The following is a 15,182-nucleotide window of genomic DNA, read 5'->3' on the forward strand; positions in this document are numbered from 1 at the left end:
TCCTCCCTCCTTCCTGACCCTCAGGGCAACCCCAGAGCCCTGTGCAGCCCTAATAATGACCCGTCTGTCCCCACTAGCTCACACAGACTCGGGAGGGTCTGATTTGTTTCTTTCTGTCCAGCATCCAGGACAGCACTTGACAGAGGGGCACTTGGTCAATGCCTGTTGAATGATACCCTGCTAGCAAACATGGCAGGTGGGTCCCCACCTGGTCTGTCCTGCATCCTCGTCCATCTTAGAGATGCTGCAGTTCTCCAGGATCATGTGGCCAGAGATGTCCAGGGACATCAGGTTCCCCAGCTTCTGCACAAAGAGGCTCAGCACCTTGCGAGTCAGCTTGAACTTGTAGTAGCTGGAGAGGCGGTCTCGGGAGATGTCCAGGTGTCTGGAGATTGGAGTTGGGGGCACAGGTCAGGAGCTGGACACAGACTGGGGCTGCCTCGTAGACCCCTGCTGTTTCAGTCCATGGCAGGGGAGGGCCCATCCCTATTACAACCACTCCAGGGCGTTCTGGGAAAAAACGTGCTGGGACCCAGGTGCCCTTAACAGCTCCGGTCAGACCAAAACAGTGGGTTTAAGGAATAGGACTGTCTCTTCTATCCCCACCTTCTGCCTGGCGGGGGGCTCAGGAATCTCCTGGGACTGACAATCCGCACCTCCCCACCCCCACCCCGCGAGCTCTGGGCTCGCAGCTCACCGCAGCTTGTGCAACTGGACGATAACACGGATGTGGTCGTCAGACAGGTCCATGTTGTAGAGCACGAGGGACACCAGGCTGTCTTTCCACTGGGTTAGGAAGGCCGCGTCGCTCGTCTGGATGCCCGAGAGGTCCAAGGCGGCCAGCGAGTTGAGCGGCCGCAGCAGGGACTCCACGGGGACCCCATCGATCATGCGGCCCAGGTTGAGGAAGCGCAGGCGGCTAAAGCCCTCGAAGGTGAAGTCCTTGACCAGCACCTGACAGGTGGGGTTGACGAGGCACTCGTCTTCACAGCCCCCCGGGTTCTCCTCCTCGTAGAAGATGTTTGCGCAGCCGAACAGGCTCAGGGACACCAGGGTGTGGCTGAAGCTCCTCAGCGTCTGCAGGCTCTTGGCGGACAGCTTCTCGCAGTTGGTCAGGTACAGCTCCACCAGGTCCTGGCAGCGGGCACAGCCCCATTATCACCTCTGCACCCACACCCCAGCCTAGGCCGGGCCCTGAGCCACACGTGGGGCTTGGGGAGGGGTCTGCACGAGGGGGAGAGCCCTGGAGGTGCCTCAGGATTCCTGGGCTGGAGGTGACCGGTCCTGCCCCAACTCTGCCTGACTGTCTCAGGGTGGCCTCCCCTGGCCATCCCCGGTGCCTGGTGACCAGGTCTCACCTGCTTGCGAATGGCTTCCAGGTCCTGGTCCTGTACCAGGTCCTCGCGGAGGTGGATTCGGGTGAGGCGGGTGCTGCGGGGGTCTGAGAAGAGGCTGAAGAAGCTCTCATGCGGCTCAAAGTTGCAGGCGGCATTGACCAGCTCCACATACCTGGGAGGGAAGGAAGCCTGGCTCAGGGGAGGGACCCGCATGCTCCCTTCAAGGCCCAGCACAGCCCTCCCCTTCCTCTGAAGCCTTCCCTGGCCACCCCGGCAGCAACCTCCATCTCCTCCCCTCCTCTTCCTCACAGCACCTGGTTGGATCCTGACTACCCTACAGATGAGACTAAGGGTGGCCCCAGCAACCAGAGTCCAAAGGTAGACCAGCTGGTGATAAAGGGGCCTCTATCAATGGCAAATCCCAAGCTCTTCCCCGCCAAACTGTAGACGCTTCTATAACAAACATACACGTCCACACTCCCCATCTTCTTTAAGCCAGCTTCTGACTTTGATCAGCCCTTCCCAGAACCCTGTCCAACAGGAAGACTGAGCCGAGGCGTTTGGAGTTCCCAGCTGGGTACAGAGCAAGCGCTCAGCAAAACTCTGTCGAGATACCAGCAGATGCTGGTCTGGTGGAAAAGGCTGTGGAGTCATACACCACCCTGGCTTGGCTGTTCACTACCTGGGCAACTTCACACGAGTAACTGCAATTCCCCAGACCTCAGTTCCTTCATCTGTAAAATGGACACAACTCTGCTCTGCAGTGTCCAATATAGTGCCTGACCCACATTAGATGCTCAGAATGTTTTTACAAGTTGGGCTCTCAGGTCACACACAGGTTCCCACTTTTATATGCAACTGTCTGGTCTAACAATTTCCCTCTGGGCATCTGGACCGAACCTCCAGCAGTCAGGCCTGTATATCATCCTTCTAGGAGCCTCTATTAGTGGGGAGTCCCTTGGAGAAGCCACACAGAGATTTTCTGAATGATCTGATCCCTGCTCAGGGGTCCATTATTCTGGCACTGGTGCATAAATATGTATGTATTCAGGTTCACACACAGACACGTGTTCACAGGCACAGGTGCATCGTGTGTGTACGCACACGCGTGTGCGTACACAAATACACACACAGGACAGCATATAACTCCTTCATTTATATTATAGGAGAGGTTTCTACACCCTCTCATAGGTGTAATGCATACCTGCAGTTTTACACTCAAACCTACCCTGTGCTGCAGAAGCCCACGTGTGTGCAAACACATTCCTTCACGTGCGCCCCCCTCCACACACATACCAACATGCGCAATTACAACTTTACAGTTATGGAGGGGCCAGTGTTCTCTTGCACCCACAGATACCCACGTGTGTGCATATCCCCACGGGGGGGCACACACAATGCTCCCAATCTCTCCGCACAACTCATGCTGAGGCTCAGGCCCCTGCCCCAGCCCCACGCCCGCTCACTCGTTGACGAGCCGGTCACAGATCTCGCTGGGCAGGAAGATGTCTGGATGGAGCCGCAGAGTCTCCTTGTCCAGCAGGTAGCCCAAGGTGCCATCCAGGTTGCGCAGGCAGAAGTCAGTGCAGAGGGCCATCAGGGACTCAGGGGTGTCTGACGCCATGCTGGGAGCAGACAGGTAGACCACTCTGGGACAGGGGCCCCAGGGGCAATGGTGACTCCCTGACACTCACAGGATCATTAGCTGAGCCACGGCCTGGGGAACCGGAAAGAAGCTAAGTGAGCCATGCATAAGGGCCAGAACTACCAGCTGCCCTATGTCCACTCTCTAGTAGAAAAACTGAGGCCCCTGGATGGCACATACAAGCTAGCAGCTTAGCAGGGTCAGGGCCCGGGACTCCTGATTCCTCCCTTCCCTGCCCTGCTGTGCTACCACCTACGTGTGATTTGACCTGCAAAGAACAGGGGGCGTTGTCTGAGCATTTCTATGACCTCCCAATGTCTGCGGGCAGATGTGTGTGTTGGGGACCCAGTGCTTGGGTGGGGATTACAGGGGATTTTTTTTGGCCACACCACACGGCTTGTGGGATATTAGCTCCCTGACCAGGGATTGAACCCGGGCCACGGCAGTGAAAGCACTGAGTCCTAACCACTGGACCGTCAGGGAACTCCCTACAGGGTCTTTGGTTAACAGCTAAATTGTGGTGTCTGTTGCTCTGTGTGTGTGTGTGTGTGTGTGTGTGTGTGTGTGTGTATGTGTGTGTATTACCTGTGTATAGCTGTCACTGTTTGAATGCTTAGTATGTGCCAGGGCTTTAAAGACACGTCATCAGTGAATCTCATTGTATATGATTAAGAATGAAGGCTCCTCAGGAGAGCAATGAAAATATACTTCCACATAAAAGTTGTACATAGTGGTATTATCCATAATAGTCAAATGGAAACAATTCAAATGCCCATCAACTGATAAACGGATAGACAAAAACATGGTATAGCCATGTAATGGAACCTTATTTAGCAATAACAGGAATGAAGTACCGACACAGGCTACAACACTGCACCTTAAAAACGTTATGCTAGGGGGCTTCCCTGGTGGCGCAGTGGTTGAGAGTCCGCCTGCCGATGCAGGGGACACGGGTTCGTGCCCCGGTCCGGGAAGATCCCACGTGCCGCGGAGCGGCTAGGCCCGTGAGCCATGGCCGCTGAGCCTGCGCGTCCGGAGCCTGTGCTCTGCAACGGGAGAGGCCACAGCAGTGAGGGGCCCGCGTACCGCAAAAAAAAGAAAAACGTTATGCTAAGTGAAAGAAACCAGTCACAAAAGGCCACATATTTTATGATTCCATTTGTATGAAATGTTTAGCCAGAACAGGCAAACCTACAGAGACAGAAGTAAATTAGTGGTTGCCTGGGGCTAAGAGGTTGGTGGAGGGGGCGGGGATGGGGAGTGACTGCTAATGGCTGTGGGTTTCTTTTTGGGGGGAAGAAAATGTTCTAAAATTGACTGTGGTGATGGTCGCACAACTCTGTGAATATCCCCGAAACCCACTGAACTGTCTGCTTTAAATAGATGAACTGTATGGCATAGGAATTACAGCTCAACAAAACTGTTATTAAAAAAAGTAAGGTCTTGGGCTTCCCTGGTGGCGCAGTGGTTAAGAATCTGCCTGCCAATGCAAGGGACATGGGTTCAAGCCCTGGCCTGGGAAGATCCCACATGCTGCGGAGCAACTAATCCCGTGCGCTACAACTACTGAGCCTGAGCTCTAGAGACCGCAAGCCACAACTACTGAAGCCTGCGCGCCTAGAGCCCGTGATCCACAACGAAAAGCCACGACAATGAGAAGCCCACGCACCGCAACGAAGAGTAGCCCCCACTCACCACAACCAAAGAAAGCTTGTACACAGCAACGAAGACCCAACACAGCCAAAAATAAATAAATAAATTTATTTATTTATTAAAAAAAAAAAGTAAGGTCTTGGGACTTCCCTGGTGGTCCAGTGGTTAAGACTCCATGCTCCCAATGTTGGGGGCCCGGGTTTGATTCCTGGTCAGGGAACTAGATCCCACATGCTGCAACTAAAGATCCCGCATGAAGCAACGAAGACCCTGTGTGCTGCAAATCAGACCCAGCACAGCCAAATAAATTAATTAAAAAAAAAAAGTAAGCTCTCATCAGACAGAGAAACATAAATACTGTATGATATCACTTACATGTGGAATCTAAAAAATAGAACAAACTAATGAATATAACAAAAAGGAAACAGACTCACAGAAACAGAGAACAAACTAGTGGTTACCAGTGGGGTGAGGGAAGGGGGAGGGGCAAGACAGGGGGAGGGGAGTAAGAGATACAAACTATCATGTATAAAATAGTTTATAAGGATATATTGTACAACATAGTGAATATAGCCAATATTTTATAGTAACTATAAATGAAGTGTAACCTTTAAAACTGTGAATCAGTATGTTGTACACCTGGAACATATAACATTGTACATGAACTATACCTCAATAAAAAAAAAGTGAAGTCTCCTACTACCTTCATGACCTTGAGATAGGTAAAGATTTCTTAAGTAGGACTCATAAGGGAAAAATGATAAACTGATATGCACTGAAGTGAAGAATGTTCGTTCATATACACACAAAAATTAACTTGACATGGACCACAGACCTATACGTGAAAGGTAAAATGATAGGTTTGTAGAAGAAAACATAGGAGTATATCTTTATGATTTTCAAGTAGTCAATAATTTCTTAAATAGGTCACCAAAAAAAACAGAGAGAAACTGATAAATTGGACTGCCTCAAAATTTAATATTCTTTTCATCAAAAGGTACCATTAAGAAAGAGAAAAGGCAAGGGACCTCCCTGGTGGCGCAGTGGTTAAGAATCTGCCTGCCAGTCCAAGGGACATGGGTTCGAGCCCTGGTCTGGGAAGATCCCACATGCCGTGGAGCAACTAAGCCTGTGAGTCACAACTACTGAGCCCACGTGCCACAACTACTGAAGCCCATGCACCTAGAGCCCATGCTCCACAACAAGAGAAGCCACTGCAATGAGAAGCCCGCACACCGCAATGAAGAGTAGCCCCCACTTGCCGCAACTGGGCAACGAAGACCCAACGCAGCCATAAATAAATAAATAAATAAATTTATAAAAATAGGGAAAAAAAAGAAAGAGAAAAGGCAAGCCACAAACTAGAAGACGTTTCCAATAATATATCCAACAAAAGGCTTGTATTCAGAATATATAAACAACTTCTACAGATCAGGACATAGCATCCAGTTAAAAAATAGGCAAAGGACTTGAACAGGCATTTCATAAAGGATAAAGAAATGCGCAATAAATGTAAAGGAAAGGAAAACCATAATGAGATACCATTTTGCACCCACCAAAAAGGTTCCATTGGAAACAATAGTAATACAGGCAACACCCAGCTTGTGTTATAGTGAAGCTATGGAACGAGGGGAAGTTACCCACACTGCTGGTGGGAGTGTGAATTGGTGTGAACTGGCAGTGTCACTGGAATACTGTGTGACACTATCTACTAAAGCTGAACAAACACATATGTTCAGTGTTCAGCAGCTCCACTACCAGATATACACCCATCAGCAATGCATATAAATGTTCACAAAAAGACACAGACAAAATGTCCACAGCAGCACGATTCCTGATAGAACAGAACCTAAATGTCCACTGACATGAGAATGAATATTAGGGTCCACTCACCAGTGAAACACTACACAGCAATGAGAATGTACCACCTCACAACAGCTTGGATGGACCTCACAATGTTTAGTGAAAGGAGCCAAACGCAAAAGAGTGTATACTCATATACTGAATGAATCCATTTATGTTTTACTCCCTTAAGTTAAAAAACAGGAAAATCTGGGACTTCCCAGTGGTCCAGTGGTTAGGACTGCACGCTTCCACTGCAGGGGGCATGGGTTCGATCCCTGGTTAAGGAACTAAGATCCTGTATGCCGGGTGGCATGGCAAAACAAACAAACAAAATTTAAAAAAACAGGAAAATCTAATCTGTGTGGCAGAAGTCAGGACTGTGGTTACTTTGGGGGTTTGGTTCGGAGCTAAGAAGCTTCTAGTCCCTTATCTGAGTGCTGGGCATACAGGCATGTGCACTTCGTGAATATTCAGGGAGCTGTACATTATGACGTGTGCACTTTTAAAAATGTATACTGCGATTCAACAAAAAGTTAAGGAAATGGCCTGGACACCAAAGAGGTCCACGTTTAAAAGGAATTCGGGGTTCAGCGAAGTAACGATCTCTGACTATGCACCCTCAGCTACAATAAGTGGCTAGGAGAGAATGAAAACTGAACCTTCACATCCAAGTTGAGTGAACAGGATAGAAAACAATCCACCATTTATAGACCTGAGGACAGTCAGGAATTAGTCCCAAACCTTTTTCCTATGAGAGTTTACATCAGAAAGGGGAAAAAATAGGCAAAATGAATCTATGGTGTTAGAAGTAAGGGTGGCGATTACCTTTGCAGGGAGGCAGTAATTAGAAAGTGGCAGGGGGGCCTCTGGGAGGGCTGGGACAGGTGTGTACACCTGTGGAAATTCATCAAACTGTCTGCTCATGCTTTGTGGTCCTTTCCTTATCTATATTATCCTTCAATAGCTATTGCTTTTTTTCCTTTTAAGTGAAGGCTCTAGGTTAGACAGATCTATGTTTCAATCCAGTTCCACAATTCACGAGTCTATTACTTAACCTCTCTGGATCTCAGTTTCCTCGCCTGGAAAGTGGGGACAACAATCCCCACTTCACAGGGTTGTTGGGAAAATGCCTCATCTCAAGCTTGAGATGACTCAGTGCACAACAGATGGTGGTTATGAGCCCACCTTACAGATGAGGAAACTCAAGCTCAGAGAGAGGGGCTACTCTGTCCAAACTGGCATGTGAACCTCATCTCGTGGAGGTTTATGCAGGAGCTCAGTTTGCCCCTGGCTTCTTGGAGCCTCCTAGTCCACATGTGAGCCTTCCAGGATGCTCAGGAAACCGAGTGGGCGGCCACAGAACGCTGTGCCCTTTGCAATGGCCAGTTCTCAATTCTGGCAGCACCATTCACTGGTGACCGTGCTCTAAGAGCTCTGGAGCCAGGCCAACCCAGCTCCAATTCTCAGCCCTGCTGCATAAGAGCCGGTGAACTTGGGCAAGTGTCTTCACCTCTGTGCCTCAGTTTCTTCTCTAAAATAGAGAACACTGTGTGCAGATGGACACGGAACAATACAGAAGGGGTTTAGCGTGGTGCCTGGCACATAGTAACTGCTCACTAAAAGGCAGCTTTCATCATCAACATCCCTTTCTCCTGCCTCACCTGCCCTGGGCCCTAGAGCAAGGTCTGTTCCTGCCCAGCTCCAGGCCCTTGCTTCTCAGGCCTGGGTCTCCTGCCACAAGGCCCACTGTGCCAGCTGCCCCAGTGGTGCCATGACACCCTCGAGGAAAAGCACAAGAAACAGGCTGCCTGGACCCTGGGCATGGCCTTCCTTTGCCTGCACTCACTTTCAGATCTTGACCCAGAAGGAGCACCGCTGGCAGGGAGACATGCCCTGCTGGAAACTGCCAAGTCCAATCTCTTCAAGCAGTCATTCAGGGCTTCCAGAAGTGGGACCAGCTCTGCGGCCTACTCACCACCCCCCGACCCCCTACTCCCGCTGAACTGGCCTCCTCCGTTGTACTGGCAATAGGCCAGAGGCACAAGGTCACCTTCGGACCTTTGGTCATCCACTTTCTGTTCTAAATACTGCTCCTAAACCCCCAAACACATTCATGTCCCTCTTCCAGGAAGCATCTCCCAACCACTCCAGCCCACAATACCTTTGAATTCTCCTCTTGACTCAGCTCATGTCTATGCACCCTCAGGCCTTAGTGTCACTTCCTCCAGGAAGCCTTCCCTGACCCTCCAGGGTGCTCTTGCTGTGTGCCCCCATAGGCCCTACCATAACAACTAACATTTAGGACTGATGCTGTTTTAATCATCCAGCTTTCCTGCCAGACGGCCAGCTGCACGAGGGCAGGAACCGGGCTGTCTCCTCTGACATCATCCCTGTACCTAGCCCAAGGTTACTGTCTATTGAGCACTGTAGGTCCAAGGGTGAGCGAAACCAGACAAGGTCTTTGTCCTCGTGGAGCACAATGGCTCTGGAGCGAGACAGATCTCCACCTAAGAAGCATACAAACCCATGCCACGGAACTGGGCCCAGTGCTCTGAAGGAGAGGGTGGGACCTGGGACCCTGGGTGCCCGTGCCAGGGGACCTGCCCTGGACTGGGGAGTCAGGGCAGGCATCCTTGGAAGTGACATCTCAGCAGTGACCCAAAAGATGAGTCATAGTTCACTCCGGTGGCGGGGAGAGAAGGGAAAGGCGTTCCAGGAAGAAGGATAAGATGCTCACAGGCTGAAAGGGCAGAGGGTGTGCGACACTGGCACCATGGGCCCAATACCACGACTACTGGCTGAACGAGGGGCTGCACACCCCACGTGGGCCTGACACGTTGTAGGGTTGCAGCACATGCAGGGAACCTGGGAGGCAAGGCACGCTCTCAGATTCCCCCTGCCCACCATGCCCAGGACAGTGCTGGGCACCCAGTGGCCACAGTGAAACCCTCACCACTCTGGATGAGAGAGCCGCCAGGGGCTTTGCCCTTTCTGCAGGATGAGCTCAGTCACCCAGGTAGCCACTCTGCCCTAACCCTGCTCCCCAGGTGGAAGAAACACCACCTTGTCAGCCGCCAAGATCACCAAAAGCCTCCAAAAGATAACCCGGGCAGATGGCACAGATCTGCTAACCACCTTTTCGCAGTGCTGACCCCGCTGCAGGGGGCTGGCGTGAGCTGGAGGAGGAAGGAGCCATCTGTCTTGGCACCAAGGCTGGAGGCCTGGGGCCGGAGCACCCTGCCACTTGGGCCCCTTCCAGCTACAGCCTGGCACCAGCCAGAGGTGGCCATCTCTACCCACCCCATGCCCAGCCCCTAGGGTTTCTCATTCTTGTGGCAGGCACCAGCCATCTGGGATTCTGGCAACGGGAGATGGAGGGAACTCTGATTATGACAGAAGAGCACACATTAAGAAGAACCCTGTGTCTTTCTCCATCCCATCTCTTGCCTGGATCCACCATGAGCTATGACATCCTGGGGGGTGGGGAGCAGTGGAGAGCGAATAGCAGCGGCCACCTCCAAGCTGGTTGCTTCCAGTCTGAGCTCCTTAAGGGGTTTATTTCATATAGTCTCTAACTTAACCAACAGACGACATTGCCTAGGATCCTGTGCTTGTGGCTAATTCATCATTTATATAACCATCTGTCTAACGACCCCTCCCCCAGCCCACAAGCTCCAGGAGGACAAGAACACTTTCCGCTTCCACACTTCTGGATCCTTAGGGCCCGGCCTGTGCCTGGCATGTAACAGAATAAAGGTTTGTTCTTGCCTGAGTTATCACACTAAAAAACCGTGAGGTAGAGATTGTTACCCCGTTTTCTGATGAAGACACTGAGGCTTGTCTAAAATCACACAACTAGGGACTTCCCTGGTGGTGCAGTGGTTAAGAATCCACCTGCCAATGCAGGAGACACGGGTTCGAGCCCTGGTCTGGGAAGATCCCACGTGCTGCGGAGCAACTAAGCCCATGCGCCACAACTGCTGAGCCTGTGCTCTAGAGCCCACGAGCCACAACTACTGAGCCTGCGTGCCACAACTACTGAAGCCCGCATGCCTAGAGCCCGTGCTCCGCAACAAAAGAAGCCACCGCAATGAGAAGCCTACACACCGCAACGAAAAGTAGCCCTTACTCGCCGCAACTAGAGAAAGCCCACGCTCAGCAGTGAAGACCCAACACAGCCAAAAATAAATAAATCAAAAAAATCACACAAGTAACAAGAGTGGGACACAATCCAAACCTAAAGCAAAGCTATGCTTCTCACCAAACCATCCAGTCTTCTGTCCATCCAGTGTAGGGGGAAGAGAATGTGAGGTCCAGAGGAGGGAGCACGGGACCCCACCAGTGTCCTGACCCCCAGCCTCTCTGTTGGCTGAGGGAGCCAGAAGCTCTGAGCCTTGGAGCGGCACCCACCCTGTGAAATATTAACCCAGGAGCTGGGGGGAAAACCCAAACAAATATCCTATTTACAGAGGCTGGAAGCTTTCCAGGAGGGAGTGAATCACAGGCCAGATACTGGGGGTGGGAGGCTGATGTGAAGGGAGCCAAGGCAAGTGCCAGGGGCCCCCTGGGGGCAGGGGTGCAGTTGAGGATCTGAGGGCATCCCGGGGGGGGTCACTGACCTGCATAGACTAATCTGCAGGGTGGGTTACATTAGGAAGATATGAGGGGGGAATGCGCATCACCCCTCACTGATGCCACTTGGAGGCAGAGGGCCTTGGGGATACCTGGGTTCCAGGCTGGCAGTCAAACAGTGATCACAGCCATACTGAGCACTGTATTCCAAGGACTCTGCTAAGTACTCCACATGCATTAACTCACTTAATTCTCCCAACAACTACACGAGGCAGGAATTATAATCGACAACTTATAGATGAGGCAGCTGAGACTCAGTGGTGACGTGACCGGCCACAGACTATGTACATGTACAAGGGTCTATATGTACCTATCAGTATGTATACATGTATTCATTAGTTTGAGACCCAGAATTCTGAGCTTTCCATGCATGTTTTCATTGAAGCCACAAATAACCTATAAGGACATACTATTTTGTTTTCCAGATGAAGAAACTATGGTTCAAATATGTGCATTGATGTGCCCAAGTCCCCCAGTAAGTGCCTGGCTCTCTCCACCATTATGCTATGAGCAGGAACTGTTTCTCCAAGCCTCAGGTCTCCCTTCTGCGACATGAGCCTTTGCCTGCTTACAACCTGGAGGGTCCTGGGCCCTGAGCATAGATGATCAGGCATCACTGGTAACTATTCTACAGGAATATATCATTTTTTGACCACAGGACTAGAAGCTTCCTGAGGACGAGACCTAGTGTGACCCATGGGGTCTCCATGACACAGTGAGTGCATGACTGGTTGGTTGCGGGTGAAGGAGCCTCAGCTCCATGAGGTCCCCAGGCAATATTTACCAGCCTCAATATTCATCAGGGTCCTTATCTGTCAATGGGTTGCAAACCTACCACATGGGGCTGCTGAGCAGATGCCATGAAATAATGGCAAGAAGGTGGTAATGAATAATTATGGAGTGATTTCCTAAGAATAATGCTTGGAGAGATCCTTCTGCTCATTTCTGAAGCTGGAAAATCAGCTTCAGGGATTGAACCAGATATAGGATGTTTGTCTCAAAGTAAATGATCCAACAGGGGTCTCTGAACTCGCATTTCGGGGGTCAAGAACAGCTGAGGTACTGAAGCCTTCTGCCCCAAAATAAGTCGCAGAATCCTGGTGGTGCTAATGATAACGAGAACTGTTTTTAACCTTTGTAGAGTGCTTTAGGACGCACCGAGTTCTTTCATCCTCCCAGTGGCCTTCAGTTAGTGTAGAGATAGGAAAACTGAGGCACAGACAGGGGATAGGACTTGCCCAAGTTCACACAGTGAACCATAGCAGAGCCGGGCTTGAACCCAGCTCCCCAGATGACTAGTCCGCGCTTTTACCCACAACAACCGGCTCCAGCACCCTGGCTCTTGGCATTGGTGTGCTCTGACTTTTCATTTTCAAATCCACTGGCCCAGCTGCCCTGCTCAGCTTATGACCCAGGCCTGATGACACAGTCCAGGCTTGGGGGTTGAGGAGAGAGAGCAACCATTGTTCCACTCCCTATAAGGCATGCTGCAAAGTCTCAGCCTCTGCTGGGCACATCTAGGATCAACAGTCTCCAGCAAATCCGCCACATACAACCCAGCCACACAAGTAGAGCCAACATATACTGCCCTACCCAGCCCATCTCCATGTCATATTTATTTCAACACCACCATTTAGCCTATATTATGCAGAATAGGGATTTGCTTGCTCTTTAAAAAAAAAAAAAAGGCCCCATAACCTTCCACTGGTGTGAAAAAAGACAGGACCAAGCCACCATGACAGTGATGTGCAACCACTGTTCCCACTGAGGGGTGACAGCAAGTTTCCACTTTGTCTCCCCCGCTGTTCTCCAAAATTCTACTAGTTCAGGGAGGCAGCCAACAGCTGGTGACATCAGCAGCTGGTGCTAAAAAGAAAGGCTTTGAGGTAGACACATGCAAATATTTCCTCACCATTGTCATTGCCATCGGCATACCTACAATGTCCTGAGGATTTAATATGTGCTAAATAATGCACTAAGCGCTTCAGTGCATGACCTCTCATTTAGCCCAACAACCCTATTTTACAGATGCGGACGTTGAGGTGGGAAAAGGTGAGTTGAAAGTGAAACTGACTGCTGGCTACTATAGCTCTGTGGGTGGAACTTGACTTGGCTGCTTGACTTGCCCAAGTTCTCACAACCAAAAAGTAAGTGGCATGACCAGATTTAACTACAGTGTTCTGTGGCTGCCCTTTTAAAATTTATTCCATCAGTGGCCATTATAAAGGTGGAGAAAGGGTACTTACAATGCCAGGCCAGAGCACAATGTCCATTTGTCATCTAGAACATGTTTTCTCTGAACACCAGACACTTCAAATTAACACAGTTCTGAAACGGTGCCCCATTAGACACCCTGTGACCCTGCATCACATGAACAGCCCCTGATATCCTCCCCACCAATATCTGGTCCCTACTCTTCTCTGATTTCCTTGTCAACCACTCTTCCTCTCCTTCACTCTGCTCCAGCCCTATTGTCCTCCTGCTGGTTTTTAAAATCATCAGATATACTACCTCAGGACCTTTGCGCTTGCTGCATGGCTTGCTCCCTCCCTCCCTTCAGGTCTTTGCTCAGATATCACCTTATTAGAGCCCTTCTCTGACCACCCTCTATAAAAAGGGCAACCCCACTCTCTGGCCCTTACCGTGGCCCTTCCTGCTCTATTTTTCTCCAACCTACATATATTTTTCTCCACCTTACATATATTTCTGATTTGCTGAATGAACTAGTGAACTGAAACAGAGAGACCCCCTCACCACTGGCAACCACCTCCTGCCCTAAGTACATTCTCCTGTGACCCTTTTCAAAGCTGTCCTCAATGCTCATTCTAACCAGTTTGAACCCTGAAGAGAAACATTCTGTGGGAAAGATCATATGGGGTGATTTTTCCATGGAGGCATCAGGCATTCCCCCTCTGATTTAAAAATCAAATGTGCTGACAGGCACAAAGACTGGAAGTCTTGGACTCCTTGGGCCAAAAAGCAGCCAAGTCAAGTTCTTTCCACAGAGCTATAGCAGCCAGCCGTCAGTTTCACTTTCAACTCACCTATCAGGCTCCCTTGGCCCTTAGATTTGCTACCACCCCATCCCTTTGCCACCCTGTTGGATTTCCCCGCGCCTTGTCATCCCTGAGCTTTCAAGCACTGCTTTGGGGAAACTTAAGCTCATCCAACAGGTAGGAGGGGCAGAGGCTGCCTCTTTCAGCCCTGCATCTATCCCCCATTTTGTAGGGGCATGAGACAGGGCGTCATTTTCTTTCTGGAGGAAGGGTGCTCACTTTTAAAGGCATGTTTCTCAGACCTGGCAGCAGAGGTAGAGAACGGAGTCCTCCCACCACTGGCCGAGATGGACCTTTGCAAATGGTTGCAGCGGCGATGGTGAGGCACCGGAGGCAAGAAGGGAAGGGGGGAGGACGCAGATATATCCCTTGGCCCCGAGAGCGGACGGGATGCTTCCTCGGCGAGGAGGAGCGGAGGATGCGGCCCGGGAGATGCTGGGGAGGCATGGGATCTAGTCAGGCTAGGGCCGGGGTCTGCGGAAGACGAGGGTCGGAGGGGTGGAGCTTGGAATCCCAGGGACAGGAGCCGGGGGCGGGATGGGGGTCGCGCCGGGGGGACTCCGTGGCCATTACCTTGCCCTTAGGGCGGCGGGCGGGGCTGAGGGACGCCGGGTGCTGGCTCCGGGGCCCGGCCCCTCCCCCGATCCGGCTCCTACGGCTCGCAGCCTGCAGCTGCCGCCGCCTCCGCTGTCAACAAACCCGGGGCGCGTCACTTCCGGGGCCGCCCCTTAGCAACAGCTAACGGGTTCCCCCGACGGGTCCCGCGGCGAACGAGGGCGGCGGCTGCCGAAGGTTCCGGAGCCCCGCGACGGCTCTTCTCCCGGACACCGGCTGGGTCTGCGGGTGGAGGAGGGAGCGGTTGGTCCCCACCCCAGTGCTCAGCGCGCTTCTCACGGGCTCTCGCTGGGCTGGGGGAGCTGGGGAGGACCCGCTCGGTGACACCGGCTTCCGGGCCCGCTCTGCCTTGCGGTTTCCCGGAGTCCAGGGAATGATTAAGGGCGGACTGACTCCACC

General features: G+C 51.5%; 1 protein-coding gene across 2 annotated transcripts in view; it reads right to left on the reverse strand.

Moving 5' to 3' along the window:
- ZER1 (zyg-11 related cell cycle regulator) overlaps positions 1–14,876 on the reverse strand; it is a 28,718-nt gene extending 13,842 nt beyond the window's left edge. For both annotated transcript variants that reach the window (XM_024762546.1, XM_024762547.1), the window contains exons 1-5: positions 14,742–14,876; positions 2,804–3,054; positions 1,359–1,509; positions 698–1,134; positions 209–385 (exon numbers count right to left, since the gene is read on the reverse strand). In XM_024762546.1, coding sequence (XP_024618314.1) covers positions 209–385; positions 698–1,134; positions 1,359–1,509; positions 2,804–2,961 — 923 coding nt within the window. In that variant the 5' untranslated portion in view covers positions 2,962–3,054; positions 14,742–14,876. The remainder of the gene's footprint in view (positions 1–208; positions 386–697; positions 1,135–1,358; positions 1,510–2,803; positions 3,055–14,741) is intronic.
- Between the last annotated feature and the right edge of the window lie 306 nt (positions 14,877–15,182).

The sequence above is a fragment of the Neophocaena asiaeorientalis genome, unplaced genomic scaffold, assembly GCF_003031525.2.
Source record: "Neophocaena asiaeorientalis asiaeorientalis breed wild unplaced genomic scaffold, Neophocaena_asiaeorientalis_V1.1 scaffold78, whole genome shotgun sequence".
Lineage (NCBI taxonomy): Eukaryota > Metazoa > Chordata > Mammalia > Artiodactyla > Phocoenidae > Neophocaena > Neophocaena asiaeorientalis.